The sequence below is a fragment of the Stenella coeruleoalba genome, assembly GCF_951394435.1.
Source record: "Stenella coeruleoalba genome assembly, chromosome: 14".
Lineage (NCBI taxonomy): Eukaryota > Metazoa > Chordata > Mammalia > Artiodactyla > Delphinidae > Stenella > Stenella coeruleoalba.
This window is the reverse complement of record NC_137160.1, coordinates 86,757,043-86,784,347: the sequence shown is the minus strand read 5'-3', so window position 1 is coordinate 86,784,347 and position 27,305 is coordinate 86,757,043. Positions and strand designations below refer to the sequence as shown.

Sequence of the window (27,305 nt, the reverse complement as noted above, 5' to 3'; positions counted from 1 at the left end):
TACTACCCAGATATCACTGGATCATTTTTTCAAGAGGGTGGATAGACTTGAATCCAGCAAGGAACCAGCACCTGAGCCATCAGCATCAGGCGTGAGTGCAGTTGCAGCTCGCCCTCCGTCTGCTATTGCTGACGATCCTTCAGCTCTACCATCTCCCACCCCCCTCCCTCCTCCAGTCAGTAACTCCTCCTGCCTGTTCACTCGATGCCAGCCCCTGTGTGCCAGCTGTTGTGCGGCACTACTGTACTTTTCAAGGGACTGCGATGTAAGATTTAAAATGTTTTCCTTATTTTTTGTGTTGTTTCTTTTTATGTATTAGTTGCATGAAAAGTATTATAAACCTATTACAGTGCAGTACTATATAGCCGATTGTGTTAGGTGGGTACCTAGGCTAACTTTGTTGGACTTAGGAACAAAATGGGTTTACGAACGCGCTCTCAGGATGGAACTCGTTCGTATGTAGGGGACTTAACTGTACCTGTGAAAACAGCACCACTACCAAGGCCATGGACATATCCATCACCTCCCAAAGTTTCTTCCCTCCCCTATTATTATTATTATTATTATTACTAGTGTGTGTGGTGAGAACACTTAACATAAGTTCTACCCTCTAAAAAGGAATTTATCAAATGAATCCAGGCTCTCTCAGAGAGTAGATAAAAATAGTTAAAAAGGCAGGAACCACTACCTTAGTGGAAATACAGGTAAGAGGACAAATGACAGACTTTTCCAGGTGCCGCCAGTGGGACGAAGGAAATAGAAACATCCTTGGCCCTTGCCTCACTCTCCTTGAATGAAGTTCAAATCCAGGGTAGGAGGACCTGACTGTCATAGCTTCAGAGAGGTCTGCCGACTTCTGTGGCCAGGGGCAGAGGGTTATAGTGATTTTCAGTCCTAAAAAGAAGGGATGGTTTCCCCAAAGGAAAACTGAAGTCCTGTTAGGCAGAAGGACTTGGGGCAGGTGAAAACAAAAGCTGTCCATCCCAGGAACTCTTTATTTTCCTTTAAAAATATTATAAGGAAATTTACTTTGATATTTCCCTCAAATCTTGTTTGTTGGAGAGCTTACACCCTCTTCTTCTGTCCTTATAAGCCCCCAGAGGAGATGCTATCTTTGTGCAAATCTAAGTAAAAGCAAGCTGAGTGTGCCAGTTAACTTTTATTGCCAACTCCTCATAACGCCCATCTTTCAAATTTCTCTCTCACTGAGTTAAAAGATGTGAAACGCCCTGCTTGGAGGTGAAGGGATGGGGCTGCGTGCCGCTTTGATCAGACAAGCCTCCAACTTTCCCAGACGCGGACGTGCAGCCAAGCTTCGCACATCGTAGCCGAAGGCGGTGCTTCCATTTGTGCTCCGTTCTGTTTGTTTAATGGGACATTTGTCCTTCTCGCCGCTCCTCCAGTGGGGTGCCCACGGCTTCATCTATGATGCTTTTGCTCAGAGAGGAAGCAGTGGATGCGGCTGACACCGCATTTGTTCTATTCCAACCGTGTTTGTCCAGTTGAACAAACGTGGGATCGTCTCAAAACCACATGTTAAAATGATCTCCAAAAGCCACAGTAATGTTGAAGGTCCAAACATGGTTTTCTTCTCATTAAGGGACAATAGGCAATTTACCTTGCTTATTTCAGCCTAAGACCTGTGAAAACTGATGAGGATTTCTTCCCTCCAGGGTGTCAGATAGGACTGTGATTATCTGTGAGTAGCAGGACACACAAACACAGAAGGATGAAATGAGCACGATTTTAGTCTTGTCTCCAGGTGTGTTCAGAGGACGCTGTCCCAGCTTAGTGCTGTGGGGCCTCCAGCATCCAGGCTGCTTCTCCTCGGGGCTCAGTCATTGTGCTAGTTTCCTGGGGCTGCCCTAACGAAGTGCCACAAATGCGGTGGCTTAAAACTACAGAAATGTACGTGGAAACAACCTACGTGTCCACCGACCGATGAATGGATGAAGATGATGTGGTGCATATATACAGTGGAATACTACTCAGCCATAGAAAAGAATGAAATCATGCCATTTGCAGCAACATGGATGGACCTAGAGATGATCATACTGAGTGAAGTCAGTCAGACAAAGACAAATATCATATGATATCACTTATGGGGGAATCTAAAATATGATCCAAATGAACTTATGTACGAAACAGAAGCAGACTCACAGACATAGAGAACAGGTGGTTGCCAAGGGGGCGGGAGCAGGGACCGGCTGGGGGTCTGGGGTTAGCAGACATGAGATATTCTATATAGGATGGATCAACAACAAGTCTTACTGTGCAGTACAGGGAACTATGTTCAATATCCTGTGATAAACCACAATGGAAAAGAAGATGAAAGGAATGTATGTATATGTATAATGGAATCACTTTGCTCTACAGCAGAAATTAACACAACATTGTAAATCAACTATGCTTCAATTTAAAAAAAAAAAAAAACAAATGTATTCTCTCACAGTTCAGCAATCTCCAGATCAAAACTCCAGCTGTCAACAGGACATGCTCCCTCTGCCAGCTCTTGGGAAGGACACTTCCTACCTCTTCCAGCTTCTGGTGAGGCCAGCATCTTTGATGCCCCTCGGCTGGTGGCTGCATCCCTCCCGTCTCCACCTCCATCTTCACAGGACCATCTTCCCTGAGCTTCTGACTGTGTTTTCTCTTCCTATGGGGAACACCAGTCATTGGATTATCAAACCCAACATGACCTCATTTTAACTAATTATATGTGCAATGACTCTATGTTCAAATCAGGTCATATTCTGAGGTTCCAAGCGGACAGGAATTCTGGGGGACATTACTCCTTTGCAGTCATCGTGCACCTTTGGGTCCAGTAAGTCCATTCTGAGGTCCATTCTGAGAGCGGGTGCAGAGGTCCAATTTCTTCTCAAGTCCAACCAAGTTAGCCTAGGTATCCAGCTAACACAATCGGCTATATAGTGCTGTACTGTAATAGGTTTATAATACTTTTCACACAAATAATACATAAAAAACAAACACAAAAAATTAAGAAAACATTTTTAATCTTACTATACAGTCCCTTGAAAAGTACAGTAGTACCAGTACAACAGCTGGCACACAGGGGCTGGCATCGAGTGAACAGGCAGGAAGAGTTACTGACTGGAGGAGGGAGAGGAGGTGGGAGGTGGTAGAGCTGAAGGATCGTCAGCAATAGGGGACGGAGGGCGCCCTGCAATTGCACTCACGCCTGACGTTGATGGAATGCACGTTTGCATCTTTGAAGGTTCGCAACTTGAAGGTTCGTATGTAAGGGACCTACTGTCTTTATCGAACACTTAGAACTTCCTAGACACCAGGCAGTGTTGTAAACAGTCTGCAATTATAAACTCACCTAAACCTATAGGGCAAACGTGAGGGTGGATACTGTTATCCTCATTTTATAGTTGAGAAAATGTAGGCACCAAGAGTTAAGTAAGTTGGATTCCCTGGTAGTCCAGTGGTTAAGACTCTGCACTTCCAATGCAGGGAGCGCGGGTTTGGGGAGCTAAGCCAAAAAGTAAAAAAAAATTATATTTAATAAAAAATTGTTTTAAAAATGGAGTTAAGTTGCCCAAGGTCACCCAGTGAATCGTGTCAAAGGTGGGATTTGAACCCAATGGTCCTATATGAGCTTCCTCACTGTTTTTTTTTTTTCTTTTTTTTTTTGCGGTACGCGGGCCTCTCACTGCTGTGGCCTCTCCCGTTGCAGAGCACAGGCTCCGGACGCGCAGGCTCAGCGGCCATGGCTCACGGGCCCAGCCGCTCCGCGGCATGTGGGATCCTCCCGGACCGGGGCACGAACCCGTGTCCCCCGCATCGGCAGGCGGACTCTCAAACGCCGTGCCACCAGGGAGAGCTTCCACACTCTTAACCAACTGTACTACACTGAACCGTGTGGCTCTTAACAGAAAACTCCAACTTTGGGGGTACAAGAGACAGCGCCAGCTCCAGCATCATCTGTGCACCGTGGGAAGGAAGAAAGGGGTAGCACGAAACAACCTTCAGAGTCTGTTTTTTTTTTTTAAACTTCCATGGAAGCTTCACCCAGTCACTGCCATTTATATGTCACAGACCAGAACTGTGTCACAGCTTAAGTACAGCCAGAGAAATGGAATAATTTTAGCTGGGCATTTTACAGCCGCAAACGAAATTGGCATTTTGGTAAGTAGGCAGGAAGGCAGAATGCACACTGGGTGAGTTACAAACTGTCTCTAACACACAGATCCACCTCTCGATGTTTGGTTTTTTTTTGCGGTACGCGGGCCTCTCACCCTTGCAGCCTCTCCCGTTGCGGAGCAGCGGCTCCGGACGCGCAGGCCCAGCGGCCATGGCTCACGGGCCCAGCCGCTCCGCGGCGTGTGGGATCTTCCCGGACCGGGGCACGAACCCGCGTCCCCTGCATCGGCAGGCGGACTCTCAACCACTGCGCCACCAGGAAAGCCCCCTTGATGTGTTTTTTAAAAATTTTTATTGAAATATAGGTGGTTTACAACGTTGTGTTAGTTTCAGATGTACAACAAAGTGATTCAGTCATACATATATATTCTTTTTTAGATTCTTTTCCCTTATAGATTATTACAAGATATCGCGTATAGTTCCCTGTGGTACACGGTAGGTCTTTGTTAGTTCTCTATTTTATATATAGTAGTGTGTCTCTGTTAATCCCAAACCCCTAATTTATCCGTCTGTCCTGTTTTCCCCTTTGGTAACCATAAGTTTGTTTTCTATGTCTGTGAGTCTGTTTCTGTTTCTGACGTGATTTAGACTGTTTCCTGTCTCATGTAATGTTTTCCTGTGCCCATTATCTTCTTCTCTGTTTTACAATTAATTTTCAAGAGTGCCTGTGAACACATGACGGTGCTCGTACACGAAGAGAAAATTGGAATCCTAGAAGCAGGAGGAAATTTTTAAAAAACAAACAAACACTCTAATGTTGGTTCCAATCCGTTAGACCTCCATATGTCAAATTACTTCACACTTAAGTCACAGCAGACTGTCGGTGCTGTATGCGTTTCCCTTACACCCTTCCAGACCAATTCCCAGTGTTACCGTCTGCCAGGAGCTTTCCTTGGGACTGTCGAAGCCTGTCTGCCTACACACACAGCAGGCTGGACGAATGTATAAATACCCCAGCTCCCTTGCCCCTCCGGGGAATTATTTTTAGGGGTGATTTCAGATAACGTCCCCGCAGGGAAATATATCGTAATCCATTTCAACCTATTGAAATATATAAAATATATAAAATGCACGGCATATTTCGTAAGAGAGATCAACCCCTGCAGGACTAAGGTCCAGCCTCCACTGTGGTTGCTGGCAGGACACACACCCTCATTGGCTGCCTCTTCCTCCCTGTATCCTTTCCCCACTCCCTTCCTGAAGTTTCCTGAACCTCCCAAACAAGTGGCCCTTGAGTCCTCGCCCCAGCATCTATTCTAGGGGCTTTCCAAAACGAGATGTGGGTCATCATTTCTCCAGCAAAATGAGGACGGTTATTGTTTCCTTACAATAGATGATAATTAGTTAGATTCCAAGAAAAGGATGTGTGGCCTCACTCAGGAGGTTGTCCCTTTTTCTGGTGCCACAGTCAGCTTCTCTTCCCCCACCCACACTCCCTCCTATCCTCTGGTGACCCTGAAGTTCTGCAACTGTGTTGTCAGATTCCCAGGAAGGACTTACTGGCAAGAACAGGATGTCCAGGTGGCAGAAGGCGAGCATGGAGCTATCGGTAAGGACTGAGACAGAGCTTTCTCAAGAGATGCTGCCTTTGTTTCCTAGGCGCAGGGGCTCTGGTAAGGTGAACTCACGGCAATAAGGCAGCTGAGTTCAAGGGTTTTATGGGATGACGTCTCAGCCCAAGCCAGGGCTCAGCAGGTACTATCACCACCACCCTCTTGTCTAGAGACTTGTGAGCCATCCACCCACCATTCACGTCCTAGAGAAAGCCAGTGCTGCACAAGAGAAGGTTCTTTTTTGTTTTCACCTTATTTATTTTTTATTTTATTTTATTTTTTGCACTACTCAAAACTTTATTAATGCAAGTGAAAGAAACAAACTTAACTCATTCAAACGAAACACAGCAACAACTTAAAAAAAAAAGCAGTAGGGAATATATTGCTTTTTATAACCATGAAGTCCACGGATTATTGGGTGGATTTGATCTAGGTTTCTTTTTTTGTAATTTTTATTTTATATTGGAGTATAGTTGACTGACAATGTTGTGTTAGTTTCAGGTGTACAGCAAAGTGACTCAGTTATATATATTCTCTGTAAACATATATATATATATATATATATATATCTCCTATTCATTTTCAAATTCTTTTCCCATTTAGGTTATTACCGAATATTGAGCAGAGTTAAGAGAAGGTTCTTAATATCAAAGAATTGCCCAGAGAAGGCAGGGGAATACCAAGCCTGAAATCTCAGTCCCTCATCCCCACCGAGATCCTGCAGGCAGAGCGATGCTTTCTGTTTAGAGGATAAGAAAACACCCCAGATGTGCGGGCTCACAGCTGCTCATTGGTTACCGCAGGGTCGTTTCTCATGATGCTGAGCTGACTGCAAATGCATTAAAGGCCTTTGAGTTGGAGCAGACGTGCTCTTTACTTTTCCACCACTGATGTGCAAAATTGTTTTCTTTGATACTGGCGTCCTAATGCTGCTCCTCTAGTCTGTTTTTTCCCTGTGAAGTGGGCCAGGTTGGGCCCGAGAGTTAAAATGCATTTTTTCCACTTCTTCCCAAAGTGAGAATAGTTCCCTTTGATCTCTACCCTTTAGAGTAGAAAAATACGGCTGGCCTTTTTCCTTCCCAGAGGCAACAGAAAGTAGCACCACATTCTGACTGGGCTCCTTTATTCTTTTACTATGTTTGTACCCAAAATAAAACAAAATCTGGCTGGGAACCCACAGGGGAGGGAAAAAAAAGGTGCATAAGCAATGGGGCATTTGGAGGCCTATGCATATTCAGACAGTTTGAGGCATGGTCTTTGAAATTCAGGAACATTACAAACTGTAGTCTTGTCTTTCAGAATTAAAATAAAGGAACAAAATGTATATTTATATCCATATATGTGTATATATATATTATCATTTCCAAAGGCTAAACCAAATGAGCTAAGTATAAAATGAACCGTGTCCTATAAAGGAAAAGTAAGATCTTATATAAGAAATGGAAAGTTGACATAAGGAAAACGGTTATGTAATTTTAAGATGATAAACTTCTACGCCTTCTTCTGGCGTGCAGCTAAACAGGCGTTTGTGATTTCACATGAAAACCAAATTAACCAGAATCTCTGCAAGCCTGTCTCTAAGAGATGCAGAACCTCCCTAAACAGCTCCTAAGGCCTGTCCAGATGTTCTCTTGTTGCTGTTCCCAGGCTAAGTCAGTCAAGTTCAGACTGACAGAAGAAACTCGGTGTGCGTGCTGACACAGAACCTCTTAGAACACGATGGACGTGTGATGAATGGGGGCTGAACTGAGAATGCCATGGGCTAGAACTTGGAAGTCTTGTTATACAGAGATTTCGGGTTACACAGGGACTTGGATTTTTTTTTTTTTTTTTTTTTTTTTTGCGGTACGGGGGCCTCTCACTGTTGTGGCCTCTCCCGTTGCGGAGCACAGGCTCCGGACGCGCAGGCTCAGCGGCCATGGCTCACGGGCCCAGCCGCTCCACGGCATGTGGGATCTTCCCGGACCGGGACACAAACCCGCGTCCCCTGCATCGGCAGGCGGACTCTCAACCACTGCGCCACCAGGGAAGCCCAGGGACTTTGATTTTCATGTGATTCGAAGTGACAATCCCTGCAGAGAAGAATGAGATTCCTAGGACTCAGTGTTCTCCATCTGAGAAATGGGCTCATATGACCTCCCAGGACTGTGCCAGTTCACAAGCCACAACAGTATAAGTAAGAGCAGCCAGAGGGGGCTTGGGCGCACTGAGTGCAGAGCAGCCAGAGAGGGCTTGGGCGCACTGAGTGCAGAGTAGGGATTGTTGCTCAGTGTCCGGGAAAAGTCACCTGTGTACCCAGTGCCAAGCAGAAGGGACTCATGCAGACAAATAATCATATGATATCACTTACATGTGGAATCTAAAAAAATGATACAAATGAACTTCTTTCCAAAACAGAAATAGAATCACAGACATAGAAAACAAATTACGGCTACCAAAAGGGAAGGTGCGGGAGGGATAAATTAGGAGTTTGGGATTAACAGATACACACGACTATATATAAAAGAGATAAACAAGGACCTACTGTCTAGCACAGGGAACTCTAATATCTTGTAATAACCGATAGTAGGAAAGAATCTGAAAAAGAATAAATATATGTATATATGTAAGGGAATCACTTTGCTGTACACCTGAAACCAACACAACATTGTAAATCAACTATACTTCGATAAAAATTAAAATTAATAAAAGAAGGTCCTCATGCACAGAGGACTGAGACACAGCAAGGAGATGCTCATGCCGATGTGGATTCCAGTTCCTTCCCTGCTGGGCCCTTCTCCATGCCTTCCACGGGCTCTGGGCGAGGTTCTGGTGAGCAGAAAGCAGATGGAGCCCGCAGAGCTTACCTTCTAGAAGAGGGATGAAAGGATTGAACGACTATAAGTAACAGTAAAACGGCAGGTGTGTCGGGTGCCTGAAGGAGAGGCCCTGCCTTTCTTTCCTGGGCTCTGAGGGGCTGTCATGTCCTCGGCCTCTGCAAGCAAATAACAGGGGCAGGCGGGGGGTGTCCCAGAGGACACACGTGTGTTGAGCTGAGCTCTGGAGGGAGTGTTTAGTAGGGAAAACACGTGCTTGGGTGTGTGTTGTGCGTGCGTGTGTCACATTGATGGGGCATTGGGAGTGTCACTGGGGTCATCACAGCGTTCCAGACAAGCACAGAGGCCAGGATGTGAAAACTGGCAGTAAGTGAAAGAAGCCTGAGCGACAGCCTACAGAGTGAGGGTCTCTCACAGCCTCTGCCTGCCCCCTGCATCATTACTAATCTAGGCACCCTGCTCCTCTGGTCAACAGTTGACTGCTGACATTGGAATCATTTTGTGTGGATTTATACCAATTGGAATGGCGAACACATGGACTCAGGAGCTGAGCATCCTGGGTTCAGATCCCACCTTCACTACTTCCTAGCTGTGTGACCTTGGGCAAATGACAAAACCTCTCTGTGCCATCCACAAAAAGGAGTGAATACGAATGTGCGTTGGGATGCTGTGAGAATTCATAGGTCCATATTTATAAAGTGCTTAGGGCAGTTCCTGGTACGTGGTGAGGTTTGTCGAGCACAATATTAGTGATACATTTGCTCCTTCGCCCCCACATGTGATACCCCTTCTCCGTCGTACTCTCCCTGCGCAAGTCTGGGTGATGGTGGAACGTTCTCTCCTGGCCGCCGTGACCCCTCGGCCGGTGCCCAGTGCCGGGCTTTTTGAGCCTGAGTAGGGGTGGGGCTCTTGGTAGGGAGGCTGGGGAAGGCGGTCTGCCTGCGTGCGTGCAGGGGTGTGACCGTAGCGTGTGTTTGGTCTTCCAGGAGGCGGAGATCCTGAACACAGCCGTCCTCACTGGGAAGACGGTGGCCGTGCCGGTGAAGGTGGTCTCCGTGGAGGAGGACGGCGCCGTGACCGATCTCAAGTCTGTGGAGTGCCGCTCTTCCGATGAAGACGTCATTAAGGCAAGTCGACACATCCCGGCCCCCGCAGAAATCCGCTGTCGTGTCGGCATCAGTGTTGGTTGACCCGCTGGGACCACGGGGCCCTTCGGGATGCCCCCCGATCCCGCTCTGGTTATTCTGCCGCCTCCATTCCCTGCCCAGGAATAGAACAGGATGAGAATTGGTCTGGGGAGGAGTCTTGGTCTGTGATGCTCTGACCTTCCGCGTTTCCAAGTGCTTGTGGCCTCTTCCCCACCTCCTGGGGAGGTTGCGAGGGTGAGGGACCAGCATCCTGAGCGAGGTTCCGGGCCCCCGACCGCCCGGCTGGGAAGGGGAGGGAGGCTAGATGGACACGTATGCAGCCACGCTCTGGGGTGACTTAAGTGCGCAAAGCGTTTGGGGAACGTCAGTGTGGGTATAAAGTATACAGTTACCCCCAGCTTTGATTCACAACCGGTCTCCGCTTCCCTGGCCAAGCCGCAGAATTCTCCTTGACTTAGGGATGAGGTGACCAGCTCCCGCCGGGCCTCATGTGAGTGCCGCAGACTCTTTCCTTTCCTCTGGCGTCTCCTTTCTCCTTTTCCACTGAACGCAGAAGTGCTCTAAGGCAAAGGCCCCCTGGGGGCTGTGCCAGGCGGGGGACTGAGTTTGCTCTGCCAGGCAGCTTGTAGCACGATGCCAGTCGGCAGCGGAGAGGGGTTTGTCACGCTGCCACCACCCACTGTGGAGACGAAGGCATCCCGGCACCTCCTCTGATGCTGTGAGATGCCAGCAAACGCCCCAGGCTGGTGAGGGGTGCGGTCCGGGGAGGGGGACTCCCAGCCTTGTGGTCCCGGCACTAGGCACAGCCTTCCTGCCTGTTCTGCGCAGGGACCGCGAGACCTCTCTGCCCCCGTGAGAACCCCAGGGCGCGTTTCCACCCACGAGAGGGCCGCGGACAAACGCAGCTTTGACTCGCCGCTAAGCGCTGGGTGCCGTCTCAGATGTTAGGACCACAAGTTAGAGGCACATCCCTGTCCTTAGTTGCTTGGAGAGAAGGCAGAGATGGGAGAAGACGACAGAGCCCTGTGGCACGTTACATGGCACGCCGCCGCCCACTGATTCCAGAAGCCCCTTCACATCAGTACATGGTACATCCATCCTTCGAGTGGCCCAGAGCAGCATCATGGCACACCCTGGACTTCCCGTTCTCTCTCTCTCCCGCTGGCAGTGCTATCTGAACACACCGAGGAGCCAGGAGCCAACCCTTCCCCAGGTGTCCTGCCACCACCCCACTCCAAGCCGCCGTAACCCTCCTGGGTCAAAGCGGCGACCTCCTCGTTGGTTTCCCAGGGGCCACCTTGGCCGCATGCAGCTGCCGGGATGACCCAAGTGCAAGCCTGGTGATGTCACTCCTCAGCTCAGAACCATCCCCTGGCTCCCTCCCATCTCAAAGGAAAAGTCAGAGTGTTTATGAGGACAGGGCAAGTGCAGCCCAGCCGGCCACGCCTGCCTCAGGTCTGACCTCTTGCCAAGTTCCCTCTCGCTACCTCTGTTCCAGCCACGAGACTTTGCTGTTCCTCTTACAGTTCAGAAACCCTTTCTCCTCCCCCATCTGCCAACTCTCTTTGCCTCGATGGCTGCCCAGCCCGCTCCCTCCTTTACCTTCCTGCCAAAGCCTTTCCTGCACAAAGTTCGTAAAATTTTCACACAGCCCTGCCTTTCTCCATCCCTGCTTCCCCTTTATCCATCATATTTATTCATATATGTCATCTATTTATAGTCTAGTCTATATAATTGTACATCATACATTTATATGTCTTCAACTATATTATATATTCAAAATTTTCATTTTATTTATTGTCACACTGCCTCACCAGGATGTAAACTCCACGAGGGCAGTGCTACCTTGTTCTCCTTCATTCGCTGCTGTATCCCCGTCGCTTACAACAATGCCAGGCCTGTAGTAGGTACTCAACAGGTGTTTGTGGAATGAAGGAATCAACAGTGCAGTAATGAACAAGGAACGCTGAAGAGGAAATGTGTAACTGAATCATGAAAGCGTTCTCAGGGGAAATATTTCAATTAAGACCTGAAGGATGAGTATACATCCAGTCGGCTAGATTGGAAAAAGACATGAAAGGACATGGCAGGCAGAGGAAACAGCGCGAAGGAAGGTGGTCGGAGGTGGTCTTGGTGCTGTGTGGCCATATTACCTTGGCCCCCTGTGATTTCAGCTGTAACTGAAGTGGAAAGTTGTTGCACATGCTCTGACGGTGTCCCGCCCTAGAGCCTGGTGAGCCTCTCAGCTTATCTGTCTCAGGGATGTTTCCAAAGCTGGGAGAGCTTTCTCAGTCTTCTGGGGAGTGAGCATACCCAGGGGCAACCCTACCCCCGTAGAGCAGCTGCCGCCTCCGTCCTTCTGAACGCCTGTGCCTCCCACGCAGTTGCTCAGAAGCCCCCAGCAGGGCTGAGCCCCCATGCTTCAGGGGCAACCAAATCAACAGCACAGCTTTGATTGTCGTTCCTCCTTCCTCTTCTTGTCTTCCTTACCTTCCTCCCATCTGCTGCCAGGAACCACTTTCCTGCCTACAGCTATTGGTCTCAGGCTCTGCTTTCAAGAGACTCCACACTGGGACTTCCCTGGTGGCGCAGTGGTTAAGAATCCGCCTGCCGATGCAGGGGACATGGGTTCGAGCCCTGGTCCGGGAAGATCCCACATGCCACGGAGCAACTAAGCCCATGCGCCACAACTACTGAGCCTGCGCTCTAGAGCCCGTGCGCCGCAACAAGAGAAGCCACCGCAATGAGAAGCCCGCACACTGCAACGAACGGTAGCCCCCGCTCGCCGCAACTAGAGAAAGCCTGCGCCCAGCAACGAAGACCCAACCCAGCCAAAAGTAAATAAATAAATTAATTAATTATTTTTTAAAAAGAGACTCCAAACTAAGATAGTGGACAGAGGCATGAGTGATCGTGGGATGTTTGGAAAACTACTGGAGCTCAGCATGGCTTGAATGTGGGAGGACGATTGTTCATTTTAATGATAAAAATAACTCCCTTCTCTGAAGCGTTTACTACGTGCCAGGAGCAGTGATGGTCTTGACTTCTAGAGACGGGCAGGATCCTTATTTGAAAAATAAGGAAACTGGGTCTCATTTCACTAGTCAAACATCACAACCTGATATGTGAAGACGTGTAGTTGGAGAGGGAGTCTAACTCAGATGCAGGGGACCCACGGAAGCCGGGTCCTGGGGTTTTAGTCCTGTAGATGTCAGATAATCACTGCAAGAGTCTAGGCAGAGGGGTGGTTTACTTAACTTTATTATTATTTCCTCAAACAAGCATTTATTGAACCACGATCGGGAAGTTCGGCCAAGAAGACCATTGACCAGCTTGCTCTGACCCATCCAAGCTCTTCCTGCTTTTTAAGGTCCTGTTGAAGATGTGCTTCTTCCATGAAGTCCTCTGTGATGCGTCTGCCCCACGTCGCTATTCCTTATCACTGAAGCCATATGCCATTCCGTCTGGTTTATCATTTATTGAGGACCCTCTCCATCATGGCCCCAGGAAAGTGCTAAGGAAACTATGCAGGTGAACCTGCAGAAGAGAAAGATCTCAGAAACCACAAATACCCCTGGGGAGGTCTATTACTTATACTTTTATCAGCTTCCGGTTTGCGACGCTCTGCGTGTCATTTTAGATTCCGGAAAGTCTATTTGTCGGTTATTTGTTATGAACGGGGTATGTCATCCATTGTGCGTTTCTTCTCGGTTGCACAGCTTTTAGGAAGCACTGCCGATTCCTGTCATGGACGTGTATGCTTTGTCTCTCCAGCTTTCATCCACCCTTTTTCTGATAACAATAACCTGGTTTTCTCTAGAAAATTCCTCCACGTCTTTGCAGCAAATTTGTGCAAATTTTTTCTTTCTTTTTCAAAATTCTTTTTTTAATTATTTTATTTTTTTCTTCCAGTTTTATGAGGATATAATTGACATGCAGCACTGTATAAGTTTAAGTGTGCAGCATAATGATTTGACTTACATCATGAAATGAGTATCACAATAAGTTTAGTGAACATCCATCGCTTCCTATAGATACATAATTAAACAGAAAGAAGTGTTTTTTCTTGTGATGAGAACTCTTAGGATTTACTCTCTTAACTTTCATGTATAACACACGACAGGGTTACTTCTGTCTATCGTGTTGTACATTCCATCCCTAGTACCTGGTTATCTTGTAACTAAGGGTTTGTACCTATGGTTGTCTTCATCCAATTCCCCCTCCCCTCCCCTCTCGCCTCTGGTAACCACAAATCTGATCTCTTTTGTTTGGTTGGTTGGTTGTGGAGTATAATTGACCTACAACACTATGTTTGTTAGTTCCTGGTACACAGCCTAGTGATTTGGTATGTCTATGCATTTGAAAATGATCACCAAGATAAGTCTAGTTACGATCTGTCACCACACAGAGATATTATACATAGTTACTGACTGCATTCCCACAGTGTGTATTTCATACCCGTGGCTCAGTTAATTTATTTTACAAATTTATTTCTTTAATTTCTTTATTTTTGGCTGCGTTGGGTCTTCGTTGCCGTGCGCGGGCTTTCTCTAATCGCAGCGAGCAGGGGCTGCTCTTTGTTGTGGTGCGCGAGCTTCTCATTGTGGTGGCTTCTTGTTGCGGAGCATGGGCTCTAGGCACACGGGCTTCAGTAGTTGTGGCACGCGGGCTCAGTAGTTGTGGCTCATAGGCTTAGTTGCTCCGCGGCATGTGGGATCTTCCTGGACCAGGGATCGAACCCATGTGCCCTGCATTGGCAGGCAGATTCTTAACCATTGCGCCACAGGGAGGTCCCTCATTTATTTTAAATCCATGCAATTTAAATGGTATGTCCATCTCAGCTTTCAGTGGCCATGTGACCTGTCGTGGCCAATCAAAGCTCTGCATCCCTCTGGACACTGTCATTGGCTTAGGGAGAGAGCCAGTATCCAATCCCAGCCAATCAGATGCAGTCCTGAGACTCTGGCTGGAACTCCTGCAAGAGAAGCATTTTATCTCCTTTTGTTCTTATTCCTTATCCCTGAGAGGATATGCTGGAGTTATTAGGGTCCATCTTGAGAAAAGAGCCTGCCAGGGAGTTAAAAACAACAGAGGAAGCCAGGACCGCTGTGCAGAAAAGTCAGTTCCTTATGACACTGCTCAAACACTTGAATCCCACCACACCACTTCCTAAATAAGAGCGAATAGAGTCCTTTTGTGCAAAGCAATTTGTGTAAGTCTTACCATACCAGTCATCAAAGAAGTCTGCATTGATATTTGTGCCCTAAAGAGTTCCGAATGACTTGAGTCATCTTGGGAGTCATGAAATCACCGTCAGAAATGCAGAGACTCAAGGAAAGTAGAGAAGCTCCCTGCATTCAATTTCACATCCATCCACAGGACTCACCACCTGATGCACAACTTAAAACTCAAAATCCACAACCTCCACTGCTGTCACCATGCTGCTCTGTGAATCACAGGTGTTGAAAGAGAATCACTTGGTGTAGATAATGTTTCGGTGTCATTTAGAGGCCCTTGAGAAAGAAGCCAAGGGGTCCTTGGAGAAGCATCTCAACACCTGTTCAGAGGCTCCTGGGAAACCTCTGAGCAGCAGGTCTGTCTTTAAAGCCCATCTCCCCTGCCCCCCATCTTTTTATTTTTATTTGCTTTCTCTTCCTTCCCAGCCAGAGGCCCAGTAAGCTGCTGTGTTCTCCTCCATCCATATCAAAACCTCCTCTCAGGAAATCACTGGAAGGCTTATTCGCGCTGAATTGTAAATTATGTGAAGACATGATACCTTACGCCTCCCAAGGATGCTGGGTTTTTAAGAAGGCAGTGGGTCCCTCAGGATGCATTTCAGATACTGATGAGACTATCCTTTGTGATTCTTAGGGGTTGGAAATAACAGGAAATCCCACCCACACTGACATAAGTTTATATAAAAAAATAAGTGTGGTTGATGTAATTGAAAAGTTCATTCAGGGCTAGTTTTGGGGGGTTTTGTTCAGAACCTCAAGAGATACCATGAGAATATTCTCCTTGTCTCTCTCTCCCACCCCCTCACCTATAGCCACATTTTCTTCTGTATGAGTTTCATTCTCACAGAGGCTGCCCCTTGTGGGAGCAAAATGGATGCCTCAGAACTGGCTCAAATCCAAGAGCAAAGAATATATGGTTTCTAGGCCAGTCCTATATAAATTCTGGGATATGCTCTGATGGAACCTCTTTAGAGGTCAAACAATACATTCATCGTCCAAAAAGCCCCAATTTAAAAAATTTTTCAAGAGTAATTTCACTAGAGGTGAAGGCACCTTTCTTTAGACCTTAACTCTTAGGTAAAGGTGTGACTGTGCTTGGGATGTGGTTATCCTCAGTTATTTATGTGTGGACAGACTGCCAGGTTTGGAGACATTCTAGACTGGGTATTTGTCAGACTCATTTCTGTGTTCTTGGACTTAACTGAAGGCCTGGCACATAGCAGTTACTTAATAAATAAATGTTTGTGGAATGAATCAATGGTAGAATAAACCCAGATTTGTGTTGAACATTAATAAACATCCAGCAAGGCACAAAGTGTCAGATCTTCCGTTCCCTTCCCATGGTATTTTCTGTTACATTGATTTTTTTTGTTAACACACATACTTTGTGAAATTTGGATTTCGGATGTATTGTTTGCTTGATGCCAGTAGGCATCATCTCTGTACACCTGGAGCCAGATGCTCATTATCAGCCAAAGGATTCCTGATGGGCACCTCCTGGTGGCAGAAGCCCAAATTGCAGGCACAGCACCTTCCAGGATTCTAACATGCCTATAATGGTGAGCCTGGCTAATTCCCCTCCATTTCTGTGATGGAAATTATTTCTTTGACTTATAATTCTGTGACTACAAGGACATTGTTATATGAAGAAGGAAAACATGTTGACAACAGGTGCATTAAGGCATGAGATATGAGTCATAAGCCCTTTTAAATCCTCTGACTCAGTGCTCAGGCATTTGAAGACTGCATCATGTACAGGATGCATGTCATTGGCACAAAGCCATTGCATTGTTCTTCTGAAACCTAACAAAAGAATGGTAGTGTTTTGCATGATGAGTTAGGAGTCAAACCTCCATTGGTGGTAAAATGAGGCACACAGCTACCAGCTCGCACATCACATTTAAAATGTATCTGAATGTACAACACACCTGCTGTGATTCATACCCCAACTTACATCAGAAATTCTCATTAATGAAGATAGCAGTAATAATTAGTACTAACCCAGCAGCACATCCTTGTCTTCTGCTTCTACTGAGTTAAAATTAATAGGGGGATAAAGGATGGCAAAAATGTACATGTGGAATCCAAAATTTGAGATTATACTTGGCCAAAAGGTTGTTTTTTTTTTTTTTTTTCATTATTTGTCCTTCAGGGCCTGGCACTGAGGGTTTCTGTCTGACAAGAGCTTGACACAGAGTCTTGATTTTAATTTTAGGGTGAGTTGCAGAAGTTTCTGCTGGCTTTCCCCTGAGGGAGTGATCTTTGATCCAAGAAGAGAGGGAGAGACAGTGCCAGGAGCATAATGAGTGTTTGTGACCAAGATGAAAGCCCAGCTTAGGGCCCTTCCAAGTAAAACTAGTGAGTTAGATTTCTCAGTTTGGAGGCAATGGTCACAGTCAAGGAGGGGAATCAGTGTGGTTTCAAATCGCAAATGAGGGGCCTCTTTGGACCCTCAAATCTCTGAGCAACTGGATGGAGGGTTCAGAGATCCATCCCAAATCCCAGGCCTCCAGCAGGTCTGAACACAAGTCAGGCTGTAAGAAACAGCAGAGGCCCAGCCCAGGTAATGCTCAGGTATTGGTGAAGACCAGAGATGAGCGTTTGGGCCACCACTGTACATGGAAATACTTTTTTTTTTGCAGAGCCAGGTTAAGACTGTAGAAGCCCAAATTGCAGAAAATATTGTGGAGGCTCCCATATGGTAGTCAAAATTCAAACTGCACTGAAATGCTTGTAACTGGTCTAATGAAGAGCTAAATTATAAACATAAATCATTGAACAAATACTTGCTGAGTTTTTGACGCACAGAAGGCATGGTTCAGGTGCTGTAGATTCAGCAGTGAGCAAAACAAAGTCCTGCCCTCATGATTTGAAGAGGAAAACAGAAAATTCTATTTTCATGTATATATATATCTCCTATCTCCTACATATATTTCTTCACAAACATTGTTTCTCATATATACTTTACAGAGAAGGAAAGTAGGAGATATTTTCTTATATGTATTATATCCTATATAAGCTATAATATATGGTTTAACATATAGGCAGATATATATCCTATATGTATACTTTCATATATATTATATATAGTTTCACATAGTTTCTTCCATGGAGGCGAAAAATAGGACACCTATGTAAATATCCTATTTGTGTATTATTTATTTACATATTAATATACATATTACATATATGTATGTATATTATATATAATCTATCTATATCCTAAAGAACGTTTCATCTATATAGTGTCCTTTATAGGGGAGGAAAAGAAGAGATAGTTTCACTTTTCTATATATCCTATATATACATATTTTCCTACATAGTCTTTTCATATATATATATCATATGTATAATATATGCATCCTATATCCTATATAATAGTTTCACATATATAAATATCCAATTTTTCATATATATATTCTATATTTATCCTATATATGTGTAGCATATATGTCCTATATCCTATATAGTAATTTCACATATATAAATATCCTATTTTCATACATATATTCTATATTTATCCTATACATATGTAGTGTAATGTCCTATATCTTATATAATAGTTCCACATATATAGATATCCTCTTTTCATATATATATTCTATATTTATCCTTTATATATATGTAGTCCTATATCCTATATAATAGTTTCATACATATATCCTATCTTCCTCCTCTGTGCCTTTTCAGCAAGGTGTATTGTGTGCGCATATATATGTGTATATAAAATGTCCGCGCCTCCTGGAAAAGTGGCGCTGGGTCCAGATCTCGAAGCCGAGTGAGCGCGTCGCTGAGAGCAGAGGCGGGACCGTTTCGGGCAGGACGGGCCGGAGGTGGGAACCCCTCGGTGTGTGGGAGGAACCAGAGCAACAGCAGTGGAGAGCAGTGAGTGAGAGACAGCGTCGGGGAAGAGCTGGGAGCAGCGGTGAGAGGGGCAGGTCGGTGAAGGCTGTGGGGACACGAGAACCGCGCCTTGACCGTGATGGGGCCGGGAGCCAGCAGGCCTGGACCAGAGCGGGGCCGCCATCTGTCTGAACGTGGCGGGAGGTCTCTGGCTGCTGTAGACGGTAGATGGCTAGTGACGGGACTGCTCAAACCCCCTTGAAGTCTGCATGAGTTTCCATTGCAGCTGTAAAAAAAATACACAAATGTATTGACTTAAGGTAACACACATTAATTATCTTACAGTTTTGTAGATTAGAAGGCCAGTATGGGCTGAAATCAAAGGGTCAGTAGGGCCGCATTCCTTCTGGGACGTTTCTAGGGGAAAATCTGTTCCCTTGACTTTATCATCCTCTAAAGATGTTGGTCAAGGGATACAAACTTCCAGTTTTAAGATGAGTAAGTTCTGGGGATCGAATGTACAGCCTGGTGATTATACAGTTAATAATACTGTGTTATACACACTACAATACATAAAACAGATAAACCATCAGGACCTACTGTATAGCACAGGGAACCATATTCAATATCTTGTAATAGCCTACAATGGAAAAGAATCCGAAAAAGAATGTGTGTGTGTGTGTGTGTGTGTATATATATATATAACTGAATCACTTTGCTGTACACCTGAAACATTGTAGATCAACTACATTTCAATTTAATTTTTTTTTTAATTTTAGAAAAGAATGTACCCCCTCCCAAAAAATAAAGCTGTACATCATGTAGAAAAAAATAATCATACTGTATTATATACTTGAAAGCTGCTAGGAGAGCAGATTTTAAATGTTCTCACTACAAATAAAATCATCACCAGTACCATGTGAGGAAGTGGAGGTGTTAACTAACCTAATTATGGTCATCATTTCACAATATATACTTGTATCAAGCCATCACGTTGTACGCCTTAAATTTACCCAATGTTGTATGTCGAATATATCCCAATAAAGCAAGGGGAAAAAAACTGGGAAAAAAACTAGGAAAAAATAGGTTTAATATTGAAACCAGTGGTGATTCCAGTTTTGTCTCTGAGTGAAAGCAAAACTCATAAAAACAGAAAGGATTACAATAGCTATAATAAAATAATAAAATACAATACTTATAAAAAATGAAAGAATAAATCAATTTTCATATTTCATCTGATTTAATCCATCATTGATTTTCACATTGATTTCAAATACCACTAAGAAAGAAAAATGCTGCAGCTAAAAACAGGACCCAAGGCTGACACTGTTAATTGTAAAGTGCGTCCTGGTTTCAGAAATGTTACACATGGGAAGGAGAAAAGAGCAGTCTTAGGACAGATGAAATTCAGTTGTCCTTTAGGGACAGAATCCTAGGCTTATAAAGTCTGCTTTAGGCAAATGCTTTTAAAAAGGTATTTACTTTTTTACGTTTCAATATCCTTAGGGAAGGTTTGTCTAAATGCACAAAGCAGGAGATGTATTGGCTAAAACTTCAAAGATGTTCCCACTTAAAATTTAAAATCTGCCTTTAAGAAAGTAAGTAGGGACTTCCCTGGTGGTGCAGTGGTGAAGACTCCGTGCTCCCAATGCAGGGGCCGCGTGTTAGATCCCTGGACAGGGAACTAGATCCTGCATGCGTACCGCAACTAAGACCTGGTGTGGCCAAATAAACAAATAAATAAATAAATATTTTTTAAAAAGAAAGTAAGTAAATAAAGGCCCCCCTCAGCCCCTGGTGTGTGGCCCCTGCCTCCATCTGCAAAGCTTTGCGTCTCTGACTAGTCTGTTATTCCAAGGTCACAGCTCTCTCTGATTCTCTTTTTCTGCCTCTGTTTTCCACTGCTACGCTGGGCCCACTGGAATCACCCAGGACGATCTCCATGGCTCATGGTCAGCTGATCACAGCCTTGATTCCATCTAGGAACCTAGAAACCTCATTTCCGTTTGCCACGTAACCCAACCTACGCACAGCTTCCAGGAACCAGGGTGTCGGCCTCCTTGGAGGCACGTTGCCCTGCTTACCACTGCCATCTTGCCAACTTCTCAGCCAACTGGATGTGCCTTTCTTGATATTTAGATGAAGAAGTGTCACGCACACCCCTTTCTCCTGAACAAACGTCTCTGGCTTGGAGGTGACACAACAGGAGAAAGAAAAACCCAATGTGGTCTCCTGTGGCTTTGTTGCGGCCACACACATACGTGGCCCCCCATGGCTTGGCCACGCACATACGTGGTCTCCCGTGGCTTTTGCCGTGGCCATGTACATGCGTGGTTTCCCATGGCCATGCACATACATGGTCTCCAGTGGCTTTGCCATGGCCACGCACATACGTGGTCTCCCGTGGCTTGCCGCGGCCATGCACATCTTCTTCCAGATTGAACATCACACGTTTTATCCATCAGTAGGGATGCCTGGACTGCTGGCTCCAGGCCAGTACAGCCCTTCATATCCAGCTGCACTTTGCAGGAATGGGTGGGGCTGTGCTCCACATTCCTCTACATGTCCCTCTTGCCTCCAGCAAGCATGCCTCACCCCCACCGTTATCTAATCTCTTGGCCCCGATTCCAAAGCCTGAGCAGGAACCCTCTTCCTTACTCTCAGTTGGCAACTTGAGAGTTTTCACATCAGACCATCCTTTTATTCTCGCTTTCTTTACCTCCAAGCAGTACCAAGCATTTTATTGGTCCATGGGCCCCCACATTTTCAGATCGCGGGTCATCAGCCTCTGACTCTGTGAGAGGGGACAGCTTGGACACCTCCAAATGCTGTAGGTGATTTAGCATCTGATGATTTGATGGACAGTAACCTCTCAAGGGCTTTCCTCTCCTCTCTCAAGGGGAACTGAGGACCAGAGAGAGTTCCTCTCAGGAGCACTACCCTCCCCCAATAGAACGACCTCTTATCCTGCAATCCCGAACCCTTTGGTTGATCAGCCATGGGTGGCTTGAGCGTATCTGGGGACAGTGGTTCCATTCATCAAAATACTGAAGAAGCAGGTTCATGGGGGATGGGAGGAGAAATGAAGTTCAGATGTTACAGATGCTGTGTTTGAGATTTCAGATGCTGAGGGAATAGTGTCATCAGGACAGCTTATGGGTAGAATATAATTTAGTATATTTCTCACACTGGGCCACTTTTGAGAATGGAAGGAGACAGTATTCATGATGACAGGTGTAAAGCTGACCTGTTCTGGGCCAACCAGGATGTGTGGTCACCCCAAATGTGGGTCAAGAGGATGTGTTTCACTGGGTGGGGTGCATCTGGTATTTAGGGCGAGAATCATGAGCTCAGAGAAATTTAACAGTGAGCACTGTTGTGTTTTCTGTGGCTCAGAACTGGGAAACAGTCTCTCACTGAATAGCAACCTACAGCTGAATGCCATTTCCAAAGGAAAAGTCACCCCTGAGGTAAGACTTTGAAAGAACACAATAGTGATTTTGGAAGCTCTCCAGGGTTCACACACTGAGCAGTTTGCTTTTAAGGAAAATTCATGTCCTGGATCCTTTCATGCAGTGTTTTCTAAGGTAGAATAACATCATTTTTCTAGAGGGTGAGAACGTTTTCTATGTTAGTAGGTTTCTATTTATTCTAATGTTTACTAGGATAACACGTCTGGGACGTCCAACTGTGATTTTATGTATATTCTTCCTTGGGACCAGACTAAATTTTAAAAGTTGTTAGTATAAAGAAGATGTAAAGAAACATTGTAGTAAATGATAAGACAGGTGGTACATGGGTAGAGTGACAAACAGTGAAGGTTGTACACAAGTGATCAGACCATGCTGCTTTGACATATGACTGCATTCAAGTGGAGAGATTGTTACCTACCCCGATAAGCACAGGTATCCCTCTTTGTGGAAATTCCCAATTGCTCTGTTTTGTACTCGTTAGAAGTATGACTCTACAGGAAAAGACACAAGTAAAGCTCCAGTGTCGCACAATGATGCATCACTTCTTAGAAGGCAGAGAGCTGCAAGCCATCACTTCTAACTGTGAGGATGCAGTCGTACACAGAAGAAGCGTCCACTTTGCACCGCTGAGTTTATTACTATTTTAAAAATTAAAGGTTCTGGCTTCATGCTTATGCTAGAGGTTTATAACCTGCGCTAATTTTTAAATACCTTTTAAGTAATACTATTTCAGACTTTCACTCCAGTTCCTCCCTACTCACCCCCACATCACCACTACATCCCTGACACCCTCACCTAAATCCCTCCAGCCCCATTTTCCTCCAATACCTTGAAGCTACTTTCTTAGTATTCTCCCATTCCCCTTCTCTGTCTGTATCTGTTAGGGTAAGGCTTACGGCTGTAACAAATAAACCTCCGTGTTTAAGGGCCCTGACACAATCAGAGTTTCCTTCTCTTCTGTGAAACAGTCCAGTCTTGATGTTGGCTGTCATCCTCCACATGGTGATTCAGGGACCCGAGCTTCCCTGTTGTGGCGCCTCCGTCCCTGGGGCTCCTCTAGCGCCATCTGGTGGAGCTGCGGAGAGCATGGAAAATCATGCCCAATGGTTGATGGCCAGGCCTGAAAGCGATGCACCTCTGCTCATGTGCCATTGGCTGGAACACAGTCACATGGTCCTACCTAAGTGCAAGAGGGGCTAGGTGTGCACCCGTGAAGAAGAGGGGCAAAGGAGCTCTCTCCGGGTGGAGGGGACTCACATCTAAAGATGTAGGAGAGCCTATAGCAACTAATTATTTATATTAAATTGACAGTAGTTGTTCCACATGTGTCATGTTAGAAATATATGATTTACTACAGATTTGTATAACATGTAAAATTATAATATCTAAAATGTGTTAAATTTTAGGTTTTTAAAAATTTTTTTATTTAAGTATAGTTGATTTACAATGTTTCAGGTGTACAGTGAAGTGATTCAGTTTTATATATATATATATATACATATATATATATATATATATAGCCTTTTTCAGATTCTTTTCCATTATAGGTTATTAAAAGATATTGAATATAGTTCTCTGTGCTATACAGTAGGTCCTTGTTGATTATCTATTTTATATATAGTAGTGTGTATCTGTTAACCCCAAACTCCTTATTTATCATTCCCCTTTTTCCCCTTTGGTAATGATAAATTTGTTTTCTATGTCTGTGAGTCTGTTTCTGTTTTGTAAATAAGTTTATTTGTAGCATATTTTAGATTCCACATATAAGGATATAATTTGATACTTGTTTTGTCTGACTGACTTTAATTAGTATGATCGTCTCTAGGTCCGTCCATGTTGCTGCGCATGGTGTTATTTCACTCTTTTTATGGCTGAGTAATATTCCATTCTGTGTATGTACCACATCTTCTTTATCCATTCATCCGTCCATGGACATTTAGGTTGCTTCCATGCCTTGGCTATTATAAATAGTGTTTCTATGAATAAATATTTAATTTAATGAATTCTGAAGAACATGAGATACTAATGTTATGCAAAATCAGTTCTGAAAAAAATGACGTTGTGATTTTTGCAATGAATTTGCAATTGTTGTTACATTTTAGCAAATGATGATAAGTGTACTAACCTTTTATGGTCATCTGGTCCTGGCACTGTCCTGGGCACTTACACCCGTTCCTCATTTCACCTTCCTAAAGTCCCCATAAGGGGACTGTGCTACAGATGAGGAATCCGGGGCACATGCCCAAGCTTGGAACCAGGCTGTCTGGCTCCAGCGTTCTCCAGGGTGTTCATCACAGATAAACACAATTTGTGATGAACAAGAAGACAAAAAAAAGGGAGAGCCCTCCTTCAGAAAGTGGGGACCCGTGAAAATGCAGACTGCCGAAGGGATGGGGTGGACGGTCATGCAGAGGGAGGTGCAGAGAGGCAGCCCGGAGCTCTCTGCTCCACAGGGGATGTCTGGACCCCTTTCCAGTGGCACAGGGGGAAACGCGGTGGCCTGGGAGGAATGAAGGTCAAGTCTGGCCCAGCAGAGGCGTCAAGGAGGCGAAGCTGGGCCAAGGCTGGGTGAGCCCGGAGGGCTCCTTACAGAGGCTGCAAACACAGATGCCCATCTCAGGCCAGAGGAGCAGGGCTTAAGCCGGAGGTGTGCCAGAGGGGAGGCTTTGGCTCACCTGGATTTCAAATATGCAAAGGCTCCTGCACTCTGAACAGGTGCACAAATGAGACCCCTTTGGACCTCCTCTCCCTCCACGGGAATCCCAGCCACCTCCTCAAGGAAGGGTCGGGCATTTTGCAGACTTCAAGGCTCTGAGCTCTGCTGTCAGTGGGAGTCAAGGAGCTCAATGCCAGATCTGGACTCTTTAGTGTAACCCTCGACAGGTCTGAGGATTTCTTGTGGCAGCTCCGTTTAGAGGTTTCCCACGGTGTTGTCAGGGGAAGATCACTTCATTAGAATAAGACGCTTTTCCAGGGTCTCTGGATTGTTTCAGAAGCTCTATATGCAGTCTATTTCAGAGCAAAATTGCTTATATTCAGTGATATGGAAATGATCAGACAGATGATAGACAGATGGGTAGATAGATAGATAGATACACTGACAGATAGATAGAGATGATAGATGAATTGATGGATGGATGGATAGATAGATGATAGATGAATGATGGATAGACAGATGGAAAGGCAGATATAACTAGATATAACTACCTACCTATCAAACTAGATAGATTGATAGATTAGATAGATAATAGATAAGTAGATAGATGATAGATAGCAGATAGATAATAGACAGATAGACATAGATAATAGGCAGATGGATGATAGATAGATATACACAGATAGAGATGATAGATGAATTGATGGATGGATGGATAGATAGATGATAGATGGATGATGGATGGATAGACGGATGGAAAGGCAGATATAACTAGATATAACTACCTATCAAACTAGATAGATTGATAGGTAGATAGATAGATAAGAAGACAGATAGATAGAAGACAGATGATACACAGATAGACATAGATAATAGATGGATGATAGAGATAGATGAATTGATGGATACATAGGTGATAGATGATGGATGGATAGACAGATGGAAAGGCAGATAGATAGGTGATAGATAGAAACTTCAAGCATTCCTATGAGAAATCTTAAACCAGCTGATTTTGAGAAGCAAGCTTAGAATGTTGGGCGTACTAAATCACCAACTGTTGATATATTTGGGGGAAAAAATCACTTTCTAGGTGGACAATTAATCAAGAACTTGCCATGTGATAACTTGGTCTTTTGTTTTGTTTTAAAGGCTCTTTTGAATTGAAAGTGTGATTCTTCTTTTCTGTCCTGCCACACCCTTTGTCCTAGTGCTGACAGATAACAGAAATCGTCTTTTCTTGAAACCTTAGCCATGTTTTTTCATATGTAGGTGATCATCCGTATTCCTGATGCTCTGTGTATCCTTTGGTCCATTTCTTGGGGTGGCGTAAATGAGCTCCTGCATCTTCTCTCCGTGGAGGTAGAAGTGGGAATTTTAACCTGTAAGATCAGCTTCAAGTTCAATTCCAAGATGATTCTGTAATTTTAGAAAATAAACATTTTAAGTGCAGGTTCAACCCAGCTCACGTGCATTGGTTTTAGCCTTGCGATTCCACGATATAATTTCTACCCAGGTTCTGTTTGCTTTGTTTAGCAAATTAGTCCCCATTCCTCTCGTGTGAGGCTCAGGCTTGGGTCAGCTCAGGTCGCCTGAGGCAGAAACACACAGGCCCCTGTCCTGCCTTCACCCGAACACCTGTCCTGTTTTTCACCGGAATTCCAGCCATTGTATTGTTCATCTCTGCTTGTTCGTTCTTTAGATCTTCTAGCTCTTTGTTAAACACTTCTTGTATCTTCTCCATCTGTGCCTCCATTCTTTTTCTGTGGTCTTGGATCGTCTTTACGAATTCTTTTTTGGGTAGATTTCCCCAGAATTTAATGTATCGCATTTCTGATGAAACAACCAAAGATGATTTTGTAGGAAAGAGGAAGTGTGCTAAGGGCAGCAGCACGAAGCCCTCTCTGAGTCAGACTCAGCTAAGTGAGCTATCGCTGAACAATACAGGGCCAAAAAGAAGAGGCCACTGGGGGGGAAAACAAAACCACCCTGAGGATGTGATCACAAGTGCATCTTCTTAGAGTGGGTTGTGCTTGAGGATGGGTGGTCTTGAACTTCACATATGAAAGCCATGAAGAGACTAAACCCAGTGTAACCCTTCTGTAGGTTGTGGGGATGCCGTGAATGTGCCCGGGAGTGACAGCCCTTAAGCCCCCGACTCCTGTAAGCACTTTTGCCCCATGGAAGCCCATCAGCAAGTACGCTTCTCTTTTGCTTCGAAACAGCTCATACAAAGGACAGCTGGCAGAGGAGCGTAGCTCTGAAAACCTCGGGCCTCTACTGAAATGCAAAGGCAGACAGGCGCTCCTGAAATGAGACCAGTTTCTGGGTTCCGTACTGGTCATTGGTGAGACGTGAGGAATTCTGACAGCGAGAGGCATGAGATAGGAGAGCATCCCCACTTCTCCTGGAGCC

The 27,305-nt window shown here is 45.1% G+C and overlaps 1 protein-coding gene across 1 annotated transcript in view; it reads left to right on the top strand.

The window, feature by feature from the left end:
• The window catches only part of TMEM132D (transmembrane protein 132D), a 645,590-nt gene that overhangs the window by 549,807 nt on the left and 68,478 nt on the right, over nt 1-27,305 (top strand). The window contains exon 5 of the mRNA XM_079941954.1: nt 9,523-9,663. Within this exon, the coding sequence (XP_079798080.1) occupies nt 9,523-9,663 (141 nt within the window). The remainder of the gene's footprint in view (nt 1-9,522; nt 9,664-27,305) is intronic.